The sequence below is a fragment of the Callospermophilus lateralis genome, chromosome 9 (genome assembly GCF_048772815.1).
Source record: "Callospermophilus lateralis isolate mCalLat2 chromosome 9, mCalLat2.hap1, whole genome shotgun sequence".
Lineage (NCBI taxonomy): Eukaryota > Metazoa > Chordata > Mammalia > Rodentia > Sciuridae > Callospermophilus > Callospermophilus lateralis.
The window spans coordinates 5,811,089-5,836,097 of NC_135313.1; the positions used below are offsets into that span (position 1 = coordinate 5,811,089).

The window sequence follows — 25,009 nt, forward strand, 5'->3', positions numbered from 1 at the left end:
CTGAGTCTATGGGGTGACCCTGGCCAGGGAGCTTGTTATTATCTGAGAGTGACCGTGGCCAGCCAACATTGTCACTCTGGGTCAGAGGAAGATTTCCACATGAGATTTTAAAGGAAACACAAGAGACAGATACATGTGGTGAGTTCTCGGTTAATCTTGTCTACTTATTGGTTTTAATTTAACGCTTTCTCTAACAGTGTGTTTTCCTGAAACTCAGTCCCGCCCTCCCAGAAGCCACGGTCTACAGGGTTGAGAGTGGAAGGCTTCTAACAGACGCATGGGAGAGAATGTGAGGTATGACCTCCAGTGTCCTCTGAAGCCCAATGGTGTCAAACTGCAGGATGCCCCCAGGAAACAGGAGGAGGAATGGGGTGGCCAAGGAAAGAAAGGAGGGCAGCCAGAGCCGGCAGGGCCGGCAGGTGGTCTCTGCACCGCAGCCACCACACAGAGCCCTGCTCCTACCCACAGAACAGCACCCACTTTCCAGCTGAACCATGACCTAGTTAGCGGGATCTGGCACAAATGCCCAGCCTGCTCTTCTCTCCACAAGCCCAGGCCCTGGTAGCTCCCTGAGCTGTGCTTAGCGAACGCTGCCACCTAGCGACCCTGGCCTGGCCGGGGGGGGGGGGGGGGGGGGGGGGGGGTGGGGGGGGGGGGGGTGTCCACTGGCCGCTCAGGAGCTACTCTCGCAAAGCAGCTCTGTTTTCCCTCCCTCCTCCCCCAGGGCACCCACAAAGCCTCCCCTCTGCAGCACCCAAGGCTCAGATGTCCTGTTGTTCATGAGGTTTGTTTTTCCTTCTGAGGGAGGTTTTATTTGGCTTTTAGGGAGGCCAATTTTCTGTTGAATGGGAGCCAAGGGAGTGTCTGTTTGGATATCACATAAAGAATGCCAGGGCCATGGGCAAAGGAGAACTTAAAGTACCCCAGCGCCAGTCTGTGCCAGAGCTGAAAACCCCAGGTCCTTCCTCCATCTAGAGAAGTCAAAGCAGACAGGCAAGACTGGGTGTTGGACAGGGTCCTCTGGGGTAAAATACTCCCATCCCCCTGCAGAGTCCCGTGTGCACTCCGAGACCAAGGTCGCTGGACTGGCCTAGGGAGCCACCTAAGGCACATGTTCTGTGGGGCAGGAGGAGCGTGGTGTGGGCTGGCAGCTGCTCTGTGAGAAGCAGACCCTGAGGACCCTCAGGCCCACAGTGCGGCTTCACCCCCTTGGCCTCCTCTCTGCAGCTCCACGGATTATTCCTTTTCTTCTTTAGGGAGGACAGAATTGGAGAGCGGAGGGCGGGGAGCCCTGATTTATCTCTCACTAGTGATAAGACGAGGTTATCTGGGAGCCCTGCTCATTGGTCAGCCACTACCCAACAAGTCAGATGGTATGATACAGGTAAAGTGCCCTCGTGGCCCACGGCATCAGTAACTGGCAGCTATTTGGATGACTTGACCGTGGTGGTTGGGGTAGGCTGAATAATGCCCTCCCAAAACACCAGGATGTCCACCTCCCCACCTATGACGTGTGAGTATTTTACTGTATTAGTTTCCTACAGCTGCTGTAACAAAATACCACAGACTGAGTGGCTTCACAACAGAAATCTATTCTCGTACAGTTGTGGAGACTGGGGTCCAAGATCAAGGTGTCAGCAGGTGAGGATTCTTCTGGGACCAACCTCCTCGGCTTATAGATGGTGTCTTCTCCCTGCATCTGCATGAGGGCTCTTCTCTGTGTTTCTGGGTCCTGATCTCCATGTCTTTTTCTTTTTTTAAAATACTTTTTAGCTATAGATAGACACAATACCTTTATTTTATTTATTTTTTTTATGTGGTGCTGAGAATTGAATCCAGTGCCTCACACATGCTAGGCAAGTGCTCTACCGCTGAGCTACAACCCCAGGCCCAACCTCCTCATCTTTTAAGCAGGATAGTTTACATTGGGGCTCACTCTGAATGTTGTATGCCATGGGTTTGGAAAAAAATATATGGCACTAAGTAACCACGATTGTAGTGTTATTCAGAAGAGCTTCCCTGCCTGTTCTCTCTAGTGTGGACAGTTAGGGCAGATTGTGTTATTTAAGGAACTGACCCATAGATTTGTTCACGTCTCCCTTTATTATCACTCTAATGTCCAGGGTTCTGCAGTGACGGTCCCTTCTTTCATTTCTGATAGTAGTAGTTTGGGTCATCTAACTGTTGTTCTTCATCAACCCATAAGATCATCAATTTTATTGATCTTTTCCAAGAATCACCTTTTGGTTTTATTGATTTTTCTCTGTTAATTTCCTGTCTTCAATTTTATTGATTTTAGCTCTGACCTTTATTATTTCTCTTCTGCTTACTTTGGATTTAGTTTCAAAAGAAAACAAGAGAAATGTATTAATTTCAATCGAAGCAGATTTTGGAGCAAGGGAAGTTGTCAGGGCTGAAGAGGGAAGTTACAAATGATAAAGTGGTCAATTCTCCAGAGAAGAATTGAGCCACCACACCAGGCCCAAACCCTTTCTAGTTTTGGAAAGTCTAAGCTTAGATTATTGATTCTAGGTCTTTCTTCTTCTCCTGTGTAAATATGTTCAATGCCATATTCATATAGTTCCCTATAAGCCCTCTTTCACTGTATCCCAAAACTGTGATAAGTTGTATTTTCATCTTTATTTAACTAAAAATATATTTTTTAAAAATTACTCTTTGAGATTTTTTTCTTTAGCCCAGGTGCTGTTTAGAAGTATGTTGTTTGAACTCCAAGTATTTGGGGGATTTTCCAGCCGTCTTCCTTCTGTTATAATTTACAGTTTAATTCCTCTCTGTTCTGAGAGAGGTACTGTATGACTTCTACTCTTCTGAATTTGCTAAGGTGTGTGTTATAGCCCAGAATGTGGTCCATCTTGGCAAAAGCTCCATGTGGACTGAGAAGAATGTGGACTGTGCTGTGTTGGATGGAGCTGGCTGTAGACGTCAATCACATCCTGTTGATTGAAGGTGCTGTTGAGTTTAACCATGCACTTAGACTGATCTTCTACCTGCCATGGGTTAAAGTTTCAAACTATAATAGTGGATCCATATGATTCTGGTTCTATCCGTCCTTCCTCTCATCGTCTTTTGCTTATTGTTCGGTGCATACCCGCTAAGGGTCGTTGCGTCCTCTGGAGAATTGACCTCTTTACCATTTTGTAACTTCCTTCTTCATCCCTGACGACTTCCCTTGCTCCAAAATCTGCTTCGACTGAAATTAATACATTTCTCTTGCCTTCTTTTGATAGTGTTAGCATGGTGCATCTTTCTCCACATCTTTACTTTCACTCTCTATGCCTTTACATTTAAAGAGGCTTTTTTTTTTCTTAGATAAGATAGAACTCGTTCTTGTTTTCCCATCACTCGGGTAACCTTGGTCTTTATTTGGTGTATCCAGACAGCTGATGTTTAAAGTGATCACTGATAAAGCTGGACTAATATCTATCATATTTGCTATTGTTTTTTATTTTCTATCCTTGTTCTTTGTCGCTATATTGTCTTCACACTTTTTCTTCCCTTTGGGGGTTTTGATTGGGCATTTTGTGTAATTCTATTTGCTACTTACCTTAAGGCCAGAAAGCAAAAGATAGGGAAGGGAAGGGCCTTCAAGGACACACTCCCGGTGACCCAAGACCTCCCTGAAGGTCCACTCCTCAAGGTTCCAGCACCTTGCAATAGCACTACCTGCTGGACACGGGGTCTGTGACACCTGGCCTTTGGTGGACGTTCCAGGTTGAAACCAGAGCGACTTTTGGTTTTCTGAAGTGTGACTATGACATGCCTCCGTGTATTTGTTTGGGGTATTTCTCCCGCATGGTGTTCTCTGAGCTTCCTGGAACTGTGATTTGGTGACATTAACTTTGGGATTCACTGTTGCTTCAAATATTGCTTTGGCTCCTGACTCTCTTTCCCCTGTAGAGTTCTCCCTGCACGTGTGACACCTTCATAGTTACCCCACAGCATGCTTCTCTTTGGCTCTCCATTTGGGAAATTCACATTGATACACCTTAAGTTCAGAGATTCTCCTCAGCAGTCTTCAGTCTCCCCCATCAAAGGCACTTTTCTTTCTTTTACAGCATTTTTATCTCTAACGCTTCTTTTTGATTTTTCCATCTTTCTGATTACATTACCCATCTGTTCTTGCATGTTATTTTTTTCCGGTTAAGCCTTTAGCGTATTAATAATAATTTTGAAATATTATTTGCTATCACTTGAAAGTCCCTCCAAAATCCAGGCTGAGATTGAATTGTCATTGTGATGAAGAGATGAGACATCCAAACGGTGGTTTAGGTCATGAAAATATCAACCTTATAAATGAGACAAAGCTGTTATCACAGAAGTGAGTTAGTTATAAAAGAGGCATTTGGCCTGATCTCTTGCCATGGGTTGCCTTCTATCATGTTACGATACATCAAAAAGGTCCTCACCAGATGCCATCTCTCAATCTTGGACTTACTGGCTTCAGAACCATAAGCCAAAAAAAATTTTTTTTCTTATACTTTGTCCAGTCTGTGCATTCTGTTACAGTGGCAGAAAAAAAAAAAAAAACTAAACCACTAAAACATAAATCTGATAATTCTAATATCCCTGCAATATCTGACTCTGATTCTGAAGTTTTTTTCACTCTATTCAAAGTGTGTGTGTGTGTGTGTGTGTGTGTGTGTGTGTGCCTTTTTTCCCCGCTTGGTGTACTTTGACATTAAATGATAGACATGATGTTGTAGGGAGGGGTGTTCACTGTGCAGGCCTGGTAGAGGTTAGAAGTTCGGACATAACGCTCACAAGTAGTGTGGGGGTACACCTGTGCCTATGAGGGGTCCCTGGAGTTTTTGATCCTCAAACTTCACCATCCTAAGCCTCCAGCAATTTGTCAATTACAGTTCAGTTTTTCCCAAGCATGTGGCTTCCTGCTATGTTGAGTCAGGACTCTTTGTACCCACTGGTCTCTCTCTCTCCTTTGAGGAACATAAGTCTGCCTGTGACCTAATTTTTCTAATGGATTTAAGAGTTGATTTTTAGTCGTTCCACTTTTTTTACTTTTTGCTAAGAAGAGTGGCAATTTCTAAGCTGCTTACATGTTGGACCAGAAAATCTGAGCTCTTATTTTAAAAAGGAATTCCTCCTGGTCAGCAGTCCAGGGTTCAGCCAGGGTGAGCCTATTGGCAAGTAAAGTATTGATTGAAAACCTGACCATTAACTCTATTAGTATAGCCACATTCAAACAGTGCTTCAGAAGTGAGTAGCGATCATTTGAAATAAACGAGACTTGCATTACAAACAGCACCAAAGGAGAGCAGAGGGAAGATTGAGCTCATTTTAATACTGGCAAAAGAGATAGTGAAAAATAAGTGTTGGATGTTTTGTGGATTTGGTTCACCAAAGGGTAATAACTGAAGCGATCTGCTACAGGATGTAAAGGAAGGAAACCAAACACCAACATTAGCACCCAAACCACATTCCAGATCATGAAGTCATGAAAACTCAAGGGGTGGCAGGAGGCCCGGCAAAGTGGACCTGAAGGTGGAGTCAAATGAGGGGAAGGCGTGGGCTGGGGTAAACATGCAAACCCAAGAAATTTGAGAAGTTTGGGGGTCAAGGACCTGAGGCTTCTCCCATGACCTATCACTGTTCTGTACAAATCAATACGGTTGGCAAATCAGCCACAACAAGCAGGTTCCCGGTGACTTCTCTCCTTTGGCCTGTTGACATCTCCCAAAAGACTGGACCTTACCCTGGGGAACCCATTCTTTTGCAGGGTGAGCTGAGGAGAGAAGTGAGGACGGCAGCCACTGGGGGACCCACAGTGGACAGGACACTCCTGCTCTTCTAGGGAGGAGACAGCTCAGGACAGGGACTGTGGGGTGGAGGTTTTTAACAGTTATGCCTGTGACCCTGTCTCATGGGGTTCCTGGGTGGAGGGTACAACTTCCCTGTGTCCAGTGTCTCATGAGCACTTGTTTTGAGCTGAATGTTTGTGTCACAAAGTTCACATGTTGAAGCTCTAATTACTAATTTGCAGGTGGGACTTTGGGGAGGTAAATGGGCTCAGTAAAGTTATGAGGGTGGGGCCCCCATGATGGGATTAGTGACTTTATAAGAAGAGGAACCAGGGCTTCCTCTCTCCACTATGTCTTCACACAGTAAAAAGGCAGCCACCTGCCAGCCAGGAAGAGAGCTCTCACCAGGGATCCTGGACTTCCCAGACTCCAGAACTGTGAGAAACACTTGTCTGTTGTTCAGGCTGCACATCTATGGTATTTTGTTACAGCAGTGGAAGCTGTAACAAGCGGACTAAACATCAGTTTTGTTCTGTCTTTGGGAGCCCCCTGGATGGAGTTCATGTCAATATGAGTCTTCGACTCTGTGAGCTGCTTGGACGAGTGGCTGCAGCTGCTACCATAGCAACTGTGTCTGGGCCTCTGGCCACGCAACGCCACCTACAGACTGTGTTCGGACTCAACCTCGGCCTCCTCCACCAGATGCCTAGGAGCATGGCTTCCTCCCTCGGATTCGATTCTCCTTCTCTGCAAGCAGTCGGATATGGCAGGGTGTTGAGGAAATAGAGTAGGAAAGGAAGCAGAAGTCTGAAAAACTCAGAGTTGACCCATCTGTTCATTTGCAAATGAACAGATTTTGAATCTAGCTTGGTTTAAAAGTCTAGAACTTGGCGACTCTGCCGAGGAAATATTCTATAGGGTCAGTCTAGCTTGCCTCATCCACTTCCCTTACGCAGGTTCTGCACACCACTAACACCCCGTGGCTGCTGAAGACACGAGAAAACACTCTGTGAAATCATTCTCGTGATCAAAATTAAACGTCTTGTTGCAATCTGGAGAGGAAAGTAACAGAGTGGAGTCAGCCCCTGTGAGAACTGACCGTCCAGCCCTTCCCACACATGGTGACCTGGGTGGGGGAGGAACAACGTGACATGTGACACGTTGGCAACAGACCTACTGAGACACTCCAGGGATGGAAACCAAAGAAGAACATTAAATATTTGAATTCTGGGCAATTTTTAATCCCCAGCTGTGAAGGGACAGGAGAGCAAACACTGTCTATAGAACCAAGTGCACATTCCTGGGGGCCCCAAGAATGCCACACGGTTCTTCTGGTTGCTGCTGATTCGCAGCGGAAGCCTCTCCCACAGGTGGCTCCAGTCACACCTGCCTCTGGAGAGGGGCCAGAAAGAGGCCAACATTTTTCTGCTGTAAGCCTCGCAGTCACACAATGACACTTTTATGGAGATGTCTGTCAGTTTATCTTATACTTTGACTTCTATCAAGATGAGAGCCAAAAGGGAATCCTAGCCTTCCTCAAGCCCACAATTGAGGGCAGGTGTGTACCACTCCAAAAAAAAAAAAAACAGAAAAAAAGAAAGAAAAAAATAAATTCCACAAGTTCACTTTGTTTTACAAAAAATTTACTCACCTGAATTCTGACCTGAAGGAATTAGGTCATGTTTGTTCTTGGAGACAGCGTCAGTGGAGGGTACAGAGCACCTGGGTCCCATGGCCTCAGTGCATCTTCATGAGGTCTCTGTTACTGGCAACAGCTTCATGTGGCCGTGTCCCCACCCAGTTCCATAAGGAGGCCAGGGGTGTCTGCTGTGCCCTGGGCTGTACTCAGTGGTGGTGTTGGCTCTCACAATCCCAACAGACACGTTTCAGAACAATTCCAACAATCCTGTCACCAGGCATTCCTGACACAGCCCAGCATTCTCCTAGGCCAACAATCACTGCTAAGCAAGAAGTGACTGTCTCATGCCTTGGGTGCATTTGCTACTATTGTCTTCAGAAGAAAATGCAGAAAATGTGCTAGCAAAATTGGGAAAGACTGGCAAATTAAAAGGTTAGAAAATTACAAAAAATATGTAAATTAATATATATGAATTACTTTATATACAGTTAATAAAAGCAATCACACCTGCCTCCAAGGACATCTAAGGATAAGGTCTTTCATTAGACAAGTGTTGGAGACCAGTGGGGCAGGAGAAGGTGTTGAAGAGAAACTGCACAGACAGGCAGAAGAGATTCTACAACACTGATACCAAAGCCAGGCAAAGTAGCACAAAAAAATAAATTACCCATTAATCTCATTAATGAAAGTTGATGCAAACATTCTGAATGAAACAATGGAACTTTTAAAGAACAGCGAACCATAACTAGGTAGGGCTGTTGCAAGAATCCAAAGATGGTTCAATCCCAGTGATTCTCTGCATAATTCATTCTATCTTGTTACCAAAGAAGAAATAATAATACATCTGACAAAGTTTAATCCATGTTTATATCATAAACACTTAACAGTAGAAGAATATAGTCTTCTGATTAGAAATATAGCTACTTCAGAAGGCAGCATTGTACTTAACAATGAACCTCTCAAATGCTGCTTAGAATGCTGTTGAAGCAAGGGATGAGAGAAGGATGTTTTTCATCCTAGTATTAGTTGGGCCTGTTGGAATGTGTTCACCAAAAAATAATGGGAAAAAGAAAAAGGTGACATTTCAAAAATGGAAAGTCTGAACCAATATTATTTCAAAAGTTATGATTAAATGAATCGATCATTCAAGAGTATTTTCTGAAAACCTAGTGGCAACATTATGAACTTTCAGCAGGAAACCAGGCCCAAAACCTAAAATGGGTTAGTCAGTCTCTATCATAAAGCATAATAATGAAAGATTCCATCAATAATAACAACCAAAACAATAATACCAAGAAACAATTTTAAAAAAGAAATATGCAGAACACATCTAAGAAAATTCTTAAACTTTATTAGGAGATGTAAGAGTCCAATAATTGGAAATGTTATGTCTTAGTCTTGTAGAACAAAACTCAAAAATCTAACAATATCAATGTCATAAAAATCATCTATAAATTTGATGTAATTAACTAGATTTAAAATGTCAAGATAACTTTTCATAAGTTGATGATATGATCTTAAAGTTGAAATAAAATAAGTGCATGAGAATACTCAGGAAAACCCTGGGGTGAAAAATAGAAAAGTTGGAGGGACAAGCCTCGTCAGCCACTGTAAAGTGTGAAGCCCTTCCCACTGGGCAGCAATGAAGAGTGCCTTTTGTGTCCAGGTGCAGGGTCCTGGTGGCGACATGGCTCGTCATGGTCCAGAAATTGCCATCTTCAGTCCAAGCCCTGGGAACGGATGTGGTGTCAGTCCCAGTAGGGACCCCAATGAGCCTGGGATTACTCATACTCTCAGACCCTTGCATTACCCTTGGGCCCCTCACAAATGTACCTACTTTGGGATGCGTTTCTAAACGGGTGACTTGCAGCACACAGACTTCATTCCCGTGGGATCCTCCTAGCAATACCTATATTGATTAAAAAGTCACTTCCCTATTGATCTCCTAGACCAAGAAAATTGAAGGGAAGAGTAATGACAGTATTTCGTGGGGACAGTGATCGACTGTAACACTTCTTACTCCTTAGCCTCCCAATGAATTTTTTATTACTAAACTTTATTTTTAGAACAGTTTTAGTTTTACAAGAAAATTGAGCAGAAAGGATGCAGAGTTGGCATCTCCCCTCTCTCCCACCCCGTGCCCTGCCCCACCTGAATTCCTCCATTATTAACATCTTGAATTATTGGGGTATGTGGATGATCTTTTCAACATTAAAGCTAGACATGGAGGGAGGCACCATCTCTTCTGACACAGAGCCCCTGGGACTACTTACACAGTCTCCTCGTGAGTCTTCAACTCCTCAAATCCTTAGCTGATAATAATATTCTCATGTATTTAGCTTTTCATCTAAAAGTCTAGTAGTTTATATTATTATTTTTTATATCGAGCAATGAAAGAAAGAGTCTCATGGGGAAAGGGAAGCGTTTATTACAGACCACACTGATCAGGAGGAAAGTCATGCGATTTGTAGCGTCTTTCTTGTCTGCAACCTCTCTTCCTTCGGTGCATGTTTTGCTGTGAAGAGAGGAGGAAGGGAGAGTTAGACAGAAATGGTGAGCAGCCACATTCCTGTGCGGGGTGCCCAGGACCCAGGACTCCCAGGACCGCCCAGGAGCAGATCCGAGAGATGGGAGCCACTGTGCAAAGCAGCCAGCTCCTTGACCGACCACCAACAAGGAGCAAGAGACACTGGGAAGAAGAGGTAATGGAGTCAGGGGACAGAGACTTCCCTCCAGAAAGGAAGCTCTTCTAAAGAGAGACACCTGGAGCGAGGTGCTGGCCCGTGTCTCAAGGAGGTGCTTGTGACATGAGTCTGGGAAGGAAGGCCCTGGTCCAACCATAAAGGAGCGGCTGGCTGTCGCTGTGGGCATCCGCAGACCCAGGGCTGGAGAAAGGAATGCTGGTCCATCCTCTCACCCATTCAGTGATCGCCCAAGCACGAAGCGTTTATTGGGCATTACAAGGATCAAAAAGGCATAGCTACACCAAAAAAAAGAACATCATGAGCTAGTGGAGAAGATGGCCCAGTCAGAGCACAGGGTGGTGGATGCAATTGCAGAGAGGCCTGCGTGCAGGACAACCCAAGGACAGGGAAAGTCAAGAAAGCTGCCCTTCGGGGGAGCTGGGGCGGGAGTACTGAGTGCCAGCAGCTGGGCCAGGAGCTGGACGAGACTCTCCATGCAAACTGGAGGCAGAGCCAGGGACCCAGACAGGGACCACACTGCTTCAGGGAGGTGCTCAGGCACCACAGCGTCCAGGAGCTGAGACTTCATCCTGCAGGTGAGCAGGGCCCTCGAGCTGGCGAGGGCTTGTGTCAGAACTCGGGACAAAGCCTTTGAGGGAACAAGATGGCTCTGTGCAGGCTGGAGAAGTCGAGCTGCAGCTGAGCAGACCACACAGAGACAGGGCAGAGCCAGGAACATGTCAGAGGAAGGACGAGCAGAACTGGGTCACGGGAGGAAGGGGAGGAGGTCTAGATGGATCTGCTTCAAGCCGGGTGCCTGGAGGATGAGTGGACACAGGAGGAGGAGTAGGTTCCCAAGGGAAAACCCTGTTCTGAGCTTTATATGGAAATTCCAGTGGGGGTGTCTAGCAAGCAGTGGTTCACTCTAGCCTGGGATTCCAGTGGAGCAACCAGGCCACCAGGTGAGGGGGCGTCACCTGGGGGTACCTGGGACAGATATGAAGGCAGTGAGCAGAGGGAGAGCCAAGGTCCAAACCTTGGTGATTGTCGCCACTGGGGGACAGTAGGAAGGTGAGGGATCTGAGAAGAGCAGGAAGAAGGCTTGGCCAGAGAGGAGAGCTAGTGGAGGGGACAAAATCCCAGAGGCCAGAGGATGTCGGGAAAGGAGTGGTCACCAGCATCCCATGGGGCCAGGAGGCTCAGCAGAGGAAGGGGGATGCAGGCTGGGGAGGCGTCCAGGAGGAGGTCACCACACGGGGAGAGGTTGGTGTGCAGCAGAGGAGTGACGAGGGCCTGGCGCAGCAAATGGGGACAGCTTTTCTTAAAAGTCAGGATGAGAAGGGAACACAGAGACTAAGGGAGCGCTAGGGACAAGCTCATGCAGGGGGGACATCGTCCAGGTGGTGCCCACAGTTCCCGGACTGTCCTTGGAGTGCGCCTACTCACTGGCCTTCACTGTGTCTCCCGAAGCTGCTCATGCCGCTTTCCCTTGGTTCTTGGACACAGTGTGGTCCCACCCACCAGTTCCCAGCTAAGGTCACCCAAGGCAGCAGTGGGCTTTCTTGTTCCAGTCCTCATGATATAAACAGAGCCCTTTTCCTGGTCTATTTAGTGCTGGTTTATGCATGTCTGTGGCCTTGTTTATGCATGTCTGGTTTATGGATGCTGTGACTGTTTAAAATGGCCCAAGTGTAGTTCTGCCTAATGCTGCCAGGCAGGGAGGTTGCCATGTGCCTTATGGAGAAACGCACGTGTTGATGACCTCCTTTCAGCCCATGAGTTCAATGTTAATGAGTCAAGAAAATATGCTACCTGAGGCATCTAGGCAGAAACACACATACAAGGTCACATACTGAACTGTTGAGGAACAGGTGACCAGAGGCTCAACGGCACCTAAACCCATATTGTCCGTAGGAGCAGTAACTCAGCGTTGGCTAATTCAGTGTTCGCAACAGCTGTAGACAGTAACTCCAGCGGATGGTGAGAATCGCCTGCACCTGGTGAAGGGGTTGGCGGGAGTGTGCAGCCAACGACTGTCAGAGCAGAGCATAGGAGGAGTGGCCCATGGCCAGCTTCCGCCTCTGGAGCCTGGGCTGGATCTTCCCCATCTTCTTGAGGCACCTGGCTCCCTTTGGTGGGTGGGCTCCCAGGTGAGATCATGGGAGGACGTGCTCACTAATGAGTCTGATCCCTGAATATTGAAGTCACTCATCAAGCCACGGGTGGCCCAGCCTTTAGGGGCCAGCCCCCCTACGTGGCTGATGGTGGGCAGGCAAGTTGCCAACTCTGCCCACAACAGCTCTGCCTTCTAGTTGGCAAAGACACATCTGGTTCCACCCAACACAAAACAGATGTACCTTAAACAAGCAGTCCTTGATGTTCTGCCCTTGTATGCCACTCTAAACATGGAGGCAGATAATTACGGGAAGGAAGACGGGATTTGGAGACCAGCCTGGGAAGCCAGATCCCCATCCCAGCACCTGAGCAGGGTGCCTAAGTGCTCTGCTTCCTCATCCATAAAACAGAGGTGGCAAAATAAGCCTTCTCTACAGTGCTGCCCGGCATGTACTGCAGGCAGCGTGTGAGGACCCCACACAGACCTGGTACACCCGAGGGCGCAGCACTGGGCGCAGGCGGGCATGTGCTGAGCAGTCACTGTGTAAATGGATGAACGGGGCTGATTCTGTGCCCCACACACTCGCTGACCATGGCCTCACAGAGCTGCTCCTTTGCAGCACCTGGGCATCGTGCTGGTCCCCACCACAGCCTGGGGGAAGGCATGCCAGCCACGTGTCACCGCCTGGTGCTGAGGGTCTCTGGCCACAGCATTACTGATGAGTCAGAACGGTTCCAGCTACAGACCCCATGAAAGTGCAGCCCTCTCAAATAGATCCCTTCAGCAGGAGAGCTGGGGCCTGGTTTTCCATATTTCCTACTGTTGAGTTCAAATTTTAAAATTTCTGAACTATTTTATTAAATATTGCATTTCACCATCTATTTATGTATTAAATCATTTTTAGCTACCTGAAAGAATACTAGAAGAGTGTTTATTAAATTACAGAAACACTCAGCTCCTGTTTTAATTCAGGGACTGGGTCAGGCTCTGGGGACTTCATGAGCCAAAGTCTCAGGCCCCAGAGAGTTCCCCAGAGGGAAAACTTCACTGGCAATTTGAAAATGGCAATCTGAATTTCAGTCAGGTGTTCCTTCATTCCTTCCGCTCAACCTGACCAATTATGATACTCTGTTCTTAGTGACACTGACACAAATACTGTCAATAATTTTATGTGGACATATAGTATTTCGACTTGCTATTAAACTAAAGTAACTAATGAAGGTAACAAGGTAATGCATCCTCCAGGGTTTCAAGGTCTAGTGGAAACAAAAATGGACAAGGCATAGTAACAAACATTTGAAGAAACCTGAGAGGTCACGGGTCACCGGCCGGGTGACGGCTGTGGGAGGAGCAGACGCAGAAGCAGGCCCAGGTTCCACCTGCCTCTGGATTGGTCTCCTCACTGGGTCCCCTGTGCTGGCCTTACCAGCCTCATTTTAGGATTCTAGGGGACCCAGAGCAGTGAAGACACCTGCCCTGCAGAAAGTTGTGACCTCCTGTGCAGGGACCTAACTGGGACTCCAGCCAAGCTCAAGGGCCAGGCCAGGGCTGCCACATTTGGTCTGCAGTCTGTGTCACCTCTAAAGACATGTTTCAGGTGACCACTTTCTTTGCCAAAATCAGATGGTGCATTTATGTTGCTAGACATGTATGTGTATATCCACCAGCATAATTATATCCTTCATTACTAACTCATAATCATGTTACTAATATACCACGCAGCCAGTCCATTGAGAATCCTACACCCCCCTGCTGCCTGGATGCTTCACAAGGCAAAAAAAAAAAAGCAATTTGCATCTATAAAAAAGAAATATGATGAAACTTTTTCTTCATAGTGAATAGTTTCTTGATCTCAGTATGAAGCTGGTTTTTATTTTTAGCATGTGCCATAGATGAAAAAGAAAATCTACCACTTGCATCCTTATCTAAGACAGCCTTGCTGGTGAGTATTCCTGCTATTTTTGTAAAATGTCAGTTGACTTCTTTTAAATTCTGGTGGTTAAAAATTAATTATGCTGTGCTTGACTCAGATACACAGACATAGACTTTTTTTTTTTTTCAAAAAACTCTCAAGAACCCGAAGTGAGGCTTGCCACCATCCACTCATAAAATATTTGCTGACGCTGATGTACTGAGTGTCCCAGGCTGGATGCAGGGCCCTGGGGGATGAGGGCAGGGGAAGGTCCTGAGCCCTGCTCTCGGGGAGTCTGGTAGAGCCTGAAGGGCAGAGGAGACAAGCTCCTGCAATGTCCTGCAATGAGGGCTATGGAAACCCCAGGAAGAACATCACCCTCCTGGTTTTGGTGGTTTGTGGCATCATGAAGTGACAGCTGAGCCGAGGCCTAACACAGGGGCAGAGCTGGTGATCTGGGGACTGCAGCAGGGGGAGGTGCAGGGATTCAGGAATGCTGGAGCTTGGGGGCCACTGAGGGCCATTCCAGGGCATCTGGACCTCATGCTTGAAAGCATGCAGTGTTACATAAACTGTCCAGTATGTGTTGAGAGAGAGAGAGAGAGAGAGAGAGAGAGAGAGAGAGAGAGAGCGAGCGCACTGGGAAGCATAACTACACACTGAATCAACATCTGTAATTGCATCTTGAGATTTCTTTCAAATGTGCCCTTCGTGATGCCCCTTTAATACTTGGGAATCTTTAAAAAGCACCTAGCTCTGTTGGCTCTGATCCCTAGTCACTGGGAACTTAGGTCCTGGTGAGACTCTGGTGTGACACAGCAGCTCCCCACAGCCCTGGGGGATGTGGAGGCCATCCTCTGCTAGGCTCCCGTCTGGCTTCCTCACACCTCTGCTTTCCTCCACAAGAGAAGCTAGCATCAGAGTGTAGGGGGAGAAGGGCCCGGGTCTCCTCTGTGTTCAAGACAAGGGCAGCACACGAGGCGTGGGATCAGGACCCCAGGCGAGAAGCAATCAGGGGTTCAGGGGTGGTGTGCAGAAATGAGGGCCAGGAGCAGAGAAAACCTGGGGTGAGATGAGCAGGGTTGGACGCTGTGGATGCTGGGAGGAGACCCAGGATGAAGAAGCTCAGTGAGGCCCTCAGCCAATTTCGGTGGCTGGTGATGCCATCAATCAAGAAAGGAAGCTTGGCGGGAAGCTGAGTCTCAGGAAGCCATGGAGATTCCCTTGCACCTGCACCTAACTGCCTCAGTGACATAGGGCCTGGATCTCCGTATGAGCAAGGTCAGAGACGCACGTCTGAAAACACATCAGTGACGGTTAACGTCAAGCAAGAGGAAGAGATGACAATCCAAAGAACAGGGAAGCACTGGGTAAGGAGCTCGTTCAAATGTCGCCAGTATTAATTACAGCTCGAGAAAGGGAAACCTGATCAGATTTCAGATTTGAAGGATTAAAATCTGGGTTGCAAAGAAGCGGAGAAGGGAGGAGACTGGGGTGGCAGCCACAGGCCACATGGTGCTGAGGAGCATGGGGCGGTCAGGGAGGAGGGCAGCGGGTGGGGGGTGAGACAGGTCAGAGGAGGGGGCTGTCTTCTCTGTTCCTTGTCTGTTTGCTCTTGGAGTGGGGGAGCTTGGAAGGCGAGGGAGGATGCATGGGACTCAGGACATCATTGCTCTGCAGTAACCAGAGGAGGTGAAAGGAGGAGGAAGGGCAGGTGGCGAGGGCCGCACACTGCAGGGGCCAGGAGGCGGCCAGCTTCAGGCGTTCACTCCAAGTCCCCTCTGCTTCTACAGGCAAACTTAACTGTCCCCCTCACCTCAGGGCCGTTACTCAAAGCCAGCGTGTGCTCTTGGTCTGTGCTGGTAGCGTGGGCTCCTTCCATTTCCAGGAGGAAAACTCCTTCTCAGATCTAAAGATAGAAAAGAAAGCACAGGCCCATCAGTCACGTGATGATGACACAGAGTAGGTGACTATGAATTAATGACAAGGATCGTGCCCAGCATCCCCACCCCACTGCCAAGAGGACCCGGAGGCCCATCATTTGTCTTCCTCATCAAGTTCCTCGGCTCCCTGTGGCCTTGGGCTAGAGCGGAGCCCAGAGTGATTCTCCTCACCCTGCATCGCCTCCTGTGATCTGTCTCAGCCGTCCCTGTGAGCACCCGCGGGCAGGGACTGTCACCTTTCTCTCTCGGTCCTCTGTGGGATCTGCCCTGTTCTGTCATGTGTTGAACTGAACTGAATTGAATTGTCCAGTTCACAGTCGCCTCTGAGTTGGCTCAAAGTCTGCATCTGTGATGCTCCCAAGGCCCAAGAGTGGTTAGAATTTGGCTTAGAGGTCCCATCTGAGCTATATAACAGGATTGGTCACATTAATCCATAAAATTTTTCATCTTCAAATGGCATCTACAGGGGTCCTCCTCCAACACCTCCTGGTGTTCTTGCTTCCTGTCAGCACCCTCCCCCAGGCCAGGGTTGTCTGCGTGAGTAGTGAAGATCTATCACTGGCCACTGGCAAGGTGAGCTTATGGAAGACCGCGCCTCTCAGCATTCCCTCCCTTGCTCATACTCGTGTTCTCCCCCCACCTCTCTATATATTTATCTCCATCGTCACTGGGGAAATGCTGCCATCTTTGCAGGACATTCACACAGCCTCACGGAAATGCCCATATGGTGAGAAGCTGTAGCTCTCAGGCCAAAAGCCCGAGGAGAACTGAGACCTTCCTACAAGCTGGAGCATGAGCTGGCAGGTGGATCCCCCATCCCCAGTCAAGCTTCGGCTGAGATCACAGTCCCCGTTGATAGCGTGTCTCAACCTTGTTGTAACCCCCAAGCCATAACCCCCCAGCTAGGTTGCCCCTGGGCTCTTGATTCCCAGAAGCTGGGAGACTGAGTTTGTTATTTTAAGCTGCTAAATTTGGGGAAATTTTGACACACAGCAACAGATAGTCTGAAGATAATTCCCAAATGACTGTTAAAAGAACATTTTCAGCAGTGGTCACAGTTAAAGTAACTTCATATTTTCCCAAAGTGACAGGCATTTTTCAAAAATAAGCTTCAGGTTTAAGTCCCAGCACTCAAATAAATCATCATAAGCCTAATCTTCAGACACTGAGCTCATCAGAATATTAGCATGTGTTAAGCCCTTTAGTGGGAGACTCTGAACTTCATCAGGCTTCTGGAAAATAAATAGGACACAGGTTTAGACAGACCTGTTCAAAGCCTTGTTTGCCATGAGCAGCCTGGATGGAAGTCCTACTCTGCAGTGTGACCTTGAGCAAGTTAGGATGCACCGCCTTAGTCTGTTCACCTACAAAAAGTGTTAACAGAGCTGCCGCGCGTGGGGTGGGGAACAGCGTGAGCCACTTGTAGGGAGGGGTAAGCTTCTGCATTTGCCAGTCCGTGCCCTGAGTTACCTCCCATGCCCTCACCTGTGCAAACGGGGCATAGCTGGTTTGCAGAGCCATTGCAAAGATTCAGTGAAAAAGCAGGTGCTATGGGAAGGGACCAGTTAGCTTCACCACTTTTGAGGAGATGGGTTGTATCTGGCGAACAGATTATCAGTGTGGACTGCTCAGAGACTGCTCTGGGGGTGGCGCAGGAGCATTTCGATTTTTGATAACTTTCAAATGAGCTGGTGCCTCGATGTTACCTTTCCACTGATTTGCAAAGCAGCCTCATGCATCACTACTCTTTTCATTTTCAGTTAAAATATTTTGTATGTTGGTGTCTGACGCCTATGGAATGGCTTTAGCACAGGCTGGGTTGAACAGAAAAGAGTCTGATGGTGTCGAACAGAAGGAAATAAACCACTTACCAAGCGACGGATCATAATGTTGCTCATTTCTGGGTTCCTCAGGAATGAGACCTGTAACACAGTAAGAGCCATAAAACGAGGCTCCTCTGCCCACTTCCAGAATGTTCTAGTATTGTGTAAATGATACCACAAAAATGCCTCTTAAACAAAGAAGCTTCAGGAGGTCACCAAAGAATTTTGCACCATTAGCACCAACAGGAAAAAGCATCAGAGACATAAAGATGGCTCCTAAGTCACAGAACACTAGCCAACCCCATTTCAAATTAGAGGCCAGAAGAGAAGACCCTTCTTCCCCCAACCAGGAGACTCAGAGATGTCAGCTCAAGTCGCACCGTGGGGACTACAGAGGTCAACCCCCATCTGTCAGATGGGGGTGAGTCCTGATCCCCCCAGCTACACGTCAGTGCCCTCCCGGGCCCTGCAACCCAGAGAGTGCACCGGGGGAACAAGGGTGTTCAAATCACGGCACCCTCATGGGGGGCAATCAGCTTTGGCCTCATCTGTTTGCAGAGATGTGGGGTCACCACATGGACTTGGATATGGAAAAGCTATGAAAAAAAATAGAGAAATACCTAGAGGAATAATTGTATTATTATTATTATTACTACTAATACTTAGTGACAAGAAAGGAGCAAAGTGAAAAGAAATGCATATTTTCTGCAGCTAGTGCAATTGATCAAAGGCTGTACCTAGGTGTTTCTACTTTCAAATGACTCACAAAGAAAGGCGATATGTGGTTGTTTCAGGGGAAAAAAAGAACAGTTCTCAACTTACCAAGTAGATAATTGTTTCTCCACCTATAGGACCTCATCATGTCCCCAAAAATCAGCTGAAGAAATGTAAGCAATATCAGTAGGTGTCAGCATATGAAAAAGAAAATATATGGTTAAAAAAATCCTAAATATTATCCAGAGGACTCTGAGCTATAATGTTTTTTATTGCAATGAGAATGCATATTGTATGAAGTGATTCCATGCAACGCCCAACCCCTGTTCAAGAAAGCACGCAAGGAAGAGCAACGGGGTGAAGTCTACACTGACTCTAAAGCCGTCAGTGACTTGGAACATACTTCCAAACGTTGCAGACTAGAAACGGAATTTCGTTTTATCAACTTGCAAACAGACTAAATATGAGTCAGATTCTGGAGTTTTCTCTCTGTGACAGCCCCACAATTTCTTCAGTAGAACAAGGTGTTAACATCTACAAGTAGCTTTCATGAAACCACTGAAAGTCCACCCAGGTGTCAAGAAGCCACCTTCCTGCCCGCCTGCTGCCTGCTCCTTCCTGAACAGTCATGGGGAGTGCCCTGGCCCCACATGGTGGGTGGCCCTGGGCAGGGGCACATGCCAGGACAATTCGGTGGAGGAAGAATGGTCTTTTCAACATTAATGCTGGTACAACTAGAAACAACGAGAAAAAGTCAATATCATTGAACCCCTCTCCTCACATGACATATAAAAACCAGATCAAAATAGATCAGACTTAATATAAGACTCACACAGACAACAAAAGAGAAACAATGGACTTAACATACGGTATCATCAAGAAGGTAAAAAGACACACAAAGTAAGATAAAATATTTGTGAATAACTTAACAATAAAATGATAAACAGCCCAATTAAAACATGGGGAGAAGATTTAAATAGACATTTCTCCAAAGAAGATATACAAATGGCTGATCATTAGTCACTAGGAAAATGAAAATTAAACCATATTGAGATTCTACTTAACACCCACCAGAATGGCTAAAGTAAGAGACAGTCCATAACAAGTGTTGGCAAGAATATGTAGAAATTAGAACCCTCATGGACCACTTTCAGGGATGTAAAATGGTGCAGTTGCTACCAGAAATAGTTTGGCAGTTCCTCAAAAGTTAATTAAAGAGCTACTATGTGATCCAGCAGTTCAATTCTCAATAGAGCTAAAGTCACATACCCTCATAAAGATGTGACTTGACTATTCAGAACATTATACACAATAATTTAAAAGTAGAAACAACCCACATATTGATCAATTAATGAACAAATAAATCAAATGTAGCATATCCTACAATGGGAAATTATTCAACAATAAAAAGAAATAAAGTACCTTTAATTCCTTTGTAAAGGTTACATATGAACATGTTCATACATTCTACAACATGTATGAACCCTCAAAACATGTTAAGTTAAACCAGTCAGTCACAAAGGGTCATGTATGTTTCCACCTACAGAAAACAGCCGGAATGGAAAGATTCACCCACAAAAATCAGATCAGCGACTGATGATAGGGTGGGGAAGAGTGAGGAATGGAGAATGGCTCAGTCCAGAAGTCTCTGTTCAGAGAAATGGGAGTGTTGTGCATTTAGACCATGCTGGCAGTGCAACCGCCTGTGAATCTCCTGAAAACCACCAAACTATGCACATTAAAGGCATGAATAGTGTGGTACAGGAATCACCTCCCGAGAAAGGTGTTATTTGAGGGCTACATTAGGGCCTGGAGATGTGGCTCAGGTGTGGAGCACCTGCCGGGGTTGTGCAAGGCCCTGGGTTCAATTCTCACCTTCCAAAAAAGAATCATCCTGTTGCACATCGGAAATAAATTCAATCAATAAATAAACAGTAAGTTTATGTGTACAAAGTAGGGGACACGCGACCCACTCCAGGCCAGTGTGAGGGAGGCCAGGAGAGTCCTCCAACCTGAGATAACAGATGCTCAGGTGGGGAACCTGGAGGCACCGTGTGCTTGCCTCCGGACTCAAGGAGAAAGCCCTTCTGTGAGGTGGGGGTGGAGGGAGGGGGAGGGGGAGGAGAGGGATGGGGAAGGAGGGCCTAGGTGAGTCCGTTGTGAGGCCAACTCCTCCCTGCCTTTCTGGGAATGGGATCCAGGGAATAATCCCTTCCTGGCTTAGCCTATTTCTGTCTTCTTGGATTTGAACTAGTGTTTGAGTTTCTATCTTTTGAAATGGAAAGCAGCAAATCAATCCCTCCTTCCCTGAGCCCAGGGCTGCTGCTGTGACTCTGCCTCCGCCCCTCTCTTCTGGATGGTTGGGGGTCTCTTGGCTGAAGCTCTGCCAAACTCACCCGCCCCACTTCCAAGTCAGAGGCGTGTCTACAGTCAGGCTGGCTTCCAGGAGGTCAGAGAGGAGAAGGAGCGCCCACCTGGCAGGGCCCGCAGCGCAGGCCAGATGGCTGCCACCAGGGTGTGGCTGAGTGGGTGCTCCTGGGCCACCTGCGCTACAGACTCCACTAAAAAAAAAGACAGAAACTACCCTCAATTCACAGCCTGTTTGTTAAGGAGAGGAGGAGAGTGTCTACAAATTTAGAAGCTTCTTTTCTCAATTCCTTTCCGGTTACCATTCTTTTTAAAATCAGGGGAAAGGTCAGACTTTTCGTTTTCAGGGCTGTTTCTCTTATTATATCCTCACCAGACGTTTTCCCCTTGGTTTCGGTCTTTATCAGTCTTTATCATTTGGGGCTTGGGGCCTCTTTTTCATGGCTTTCCTTTTTCCTGATCTTACAGTCCTCATTCTGGAAATTCTTCTGTATTCTACATGTTTGTCAGATGATCTCTACTTTCTGTATTCTGGGGCTTTCTTATTTAGTTTTATTGCTTCCATTTTTTACCTTTAACAGTGATTTTTTCTGTTCTGTGACTGAATTCATCCTCGTGGGTGGTCTTTCATGTTTGTGATATCACCAGGTACTTTCACTGAAAGTGGCTGACAGCGATTTCCTAACTTTTTTCTCTGTTTTGTGTAAGAAATCTTTCTTTAATACATACATAGATTAAAACATCACATTGCACCCCATAAATATGTGCAATTATTATTTGTCAATTAAAATAAAATTAAAAAAAAAACTCCATTTCAGAGTTTTCAGGTATTATTTTAAATCCCAATTTTCTTCTTTTCCCTTTATACTACTTCTTGAATGTGCAGAAATTCTTTTCTTTTTAATTTGCTTATAATTCTTTATGATCCTCAAATATTAAGAGCAAGAAACCTGAGAGTTTATTTTCAAATTCATCTTGTTTCAGAGGCTGACATAGTTTAACATCAGGATTTAAAGCCTGGAGTTGGAAGAGAAGAGAATGATCTCACCACACGGCTAGAAAGTTGGAATCGAGTGGAGAATTGCACAATCAGAATGGACTTTCCCAACCAAAGATGGAAGAGGGGTTAAGCTAGGTGGACGCTTATTAAAGGAACTTCACTTGTGTTAAAGGCCACGGAATGAACTAGAATCCATGTCTCCCTGCATTGACTGCTGAGCCCAACCCCTGCCAGCATTCCCTCTCCCCTCTGTGCCCACCCCCAGCACTCCATATTACTCTCACCTGGTGCCAATCCATTCTTGATCTGATCCTTTGGCATCCCTGTGTTCATTAGGAGGAGGCCAGGAATGGTGGACATGACCACTAGCCCCTCCTCCACCTGGCTGGACCCTGGAGTCCCCTCCACTGGCTGCTGTTCCTCTTCATCCCCACCTGTGCCCATCCCCCCTACATTTTGCTAATTCCAGTCCTCATGGATTTCTGTCATTTTAACTCATCAGCTTCCTGGGCACTTTGGGGTACCCCCAAATGATTTCTTGTGCTGGGAAGCCCCCCGCTCATCCTGCCCCTTTGTTCTGGCTTCCACCCACCGACTGGCTCTTGGTTTGGACATAGTTCCTCTGGTAGCCCTGTCTGCCCACCATGCATGGTCTTCCTTCTGTCACCACGTGGTCCCAGACGTTTGCCTATAGACAGCATGATCCCCACATGGTGGACGCCTTCCCCAGGTCACTGTAAAACCTCCACCAGGACCAGCACCTGCCTGCTTCACTCCCCGCCTCCTCCCCCACGTAAGCTACATAAATGATACTAGCAAAATTCTTGTGGGAGACATGCTTGGTCCTAGTTGCTTCTGGGTGAGCAGGGCCATGTGTGTGACACTGTGAAGACTGACATGAGTTTAACAGTGTACACCAGGAGCCACTTGGCACTTGTCCTCACACCAAGAAAAGATCCTTAAGGGACAGGACAAGCAAGCTCAGAAATGACCTGGGAATTGGCCCTTGGAGGCTGCCAGCATGCAGGAGATCAGCCCATAAGGTGATGCTCAACTTTATGGATTGAATTTTATTTCCCCTTTGCACCAAGAAGCGCATCCCACGCAATATGAGTTTCATTGCTTCCTAATTCTAAAATGGACTTCCAGGCAAAATAGTCGCAGTGTGGCTAGGTTAATAACATGAGGACATAAACTTTTATGTGTAGTTCCTGAAGTTGAGAGATTTTACACTCTTCTAATGTAATTTGCACTGCAGAATTAAATTTTCATAAGTTGAATAAAAATAGAAAGTGCTGAGAAATATGTTAGATGGATACAGTTGTATAATAGTGGAAGAATTTTTGAATACCTATCAAGAATATTACCCTATTTTGAATGAACAAATAATATAACCTGATGTCTTTACCCCTGGTTTGGGGTCAAGCGGCCTCCTCTTCATACTGGATTCTGGGTCACTTCCTCCCCAGTTGCATTAACTCAACAAATATTTACTGAGCACCTACCGGGTATCAGTGTCCTAGACTGATAAAAGTAAACATTCCCTGCCCACAGGAGAGGTACATTCTAGTAAGAAGAGCAGTCAATAAATAGACAAATAAACATGTAATATAATTTCAAGACAGAATTTTGTTATTAATTTTGTAGTGTTATTTTAAGTCACTTCCAATGCCACTCCCTGACCATCTACCCTACTCCAGACCCTGAGCTGAGATTGTGTGGCATCAGCTCATCGGTGCCTCTTAGCAGCCCACAGGGTGGACTCGATCACTGGGATTCACCAGGTCAAGGAGGTGCAGATGACCAGGGTGACGTGAAGGTCAGGAGTCCCGACCTGGACCACGGAGCTAGTGAACAGCTATGAACACTGGGCAGAAAATGGCCCTCTACAGCCTACCCGACTACGTTCCCAGGTCTAAAACTGAAGAGCTGCCAATCGTCACTTTAAAACCAGGCCCCACATCTCAGGGTGGAGGAGTCCCTGGAGGAGGGGGAAAAGCAAGAGGGAGGGACTGAGAGAGAATAAAGACAGAGTCTGGGAGACGCAGGAGACGCATGAAACAATCTAGCTGCTCAGGTGAGCTCCTCCCTCCCAGGCCTGGTGACACCGCAGCCACCCTGTCAAGTCACTTTGCCCTTCACAGACCCTCGGAGGCCTGTCTGGAAGGAGACCAGGGGAGGGGCCTACCTCTTCACTGCTGTCAGACTCCGATGTGGAGGGCCAGCGGCAGTGAGCCCACACCTCCTGCGCCTGCAGGCCCGACATCCGCACTGTGCTCCTGCAGGCAGCCACGGGCTGGAAGAGACGGACCAGGAGTCACACCAGCGGCTCCTGCCAGGGCTGGCCTCGGTGCTGCCCGCCCAGCACACCTGGGGCCTTCCCAAAGGGAGCAGGAAGGGAGAGGCTCAGAGGCATTTCAATTCTCCAGAACGAAAATTCCTAAAGGCCCAAGAGAAACAATGAAAGACTGCACTGACTCGGCGTTTGACATGTGGCACATTTCAGGGGAACTCAGGCCTTCTGGGCTCTAGCGCCGAGCGGCTGCCTGGCATCGTCCGCATTTGAACAATCACACACACATTCACCTGCACACACACAAACACACATACACGATACACTCTCACACACATTCACACACACTCACATACACCCACCCCCCCACACATTCACAAACACACATTCACACACACACTCACACCCACCCTCACACACCCACACACATTCACACATGCTCACACACACACACTCACATACACCCACCTTCACACACCCACACACATTCACACACACTCTCACATACACTCACACACACATTCACACATGTTCACACACACACACACACTCACACACATTCACACCCACACACTCACATACACCCACCCACACACACCCACATACATTCACACACACTCACATACACTCCCACACACATTCACACATACGCATACACTCTCTGTCTCACACCCACACACACATACACACATTCACACATGCTCACACACACATTCACACACATGCTCACTCACATGCTTA

General features: G+C 47.0%; 1 protein-coding gene across 1 annotated transcript in view; it reads right to left on the reverse strand.

Annotated features, from left to right (window-relative positions):
• Nucleotides 1-25,009, reverse strand: part of Spp2 (secreted phosphoprotein 2) — a 186,272-nt gene that overhangs the window by 153,650 nt on the left and 7,613 nt on the right. The window contains exons 4-6 of the mRNA XM_076866406.2: nucleotides 24,164-24,271; nucleotides 18,717-18,771; nucleotides 17,943-17,993 (exon numbers count right to left, since the gene is read on the reverse strand). Coding sequence (XP_076722521.2) covers nucleotides 17,943-17,993; nucleotides 18,717-18,771; nucleotides 24,164-24,271 — 214 coding nt within the window. The remainder of the gene's footprint in view (nucleotides 1-17,942; nucleotides 17,994-18,716; nucleotides 18,772-24,163; nucleotides 24,272-25,009) is intronic.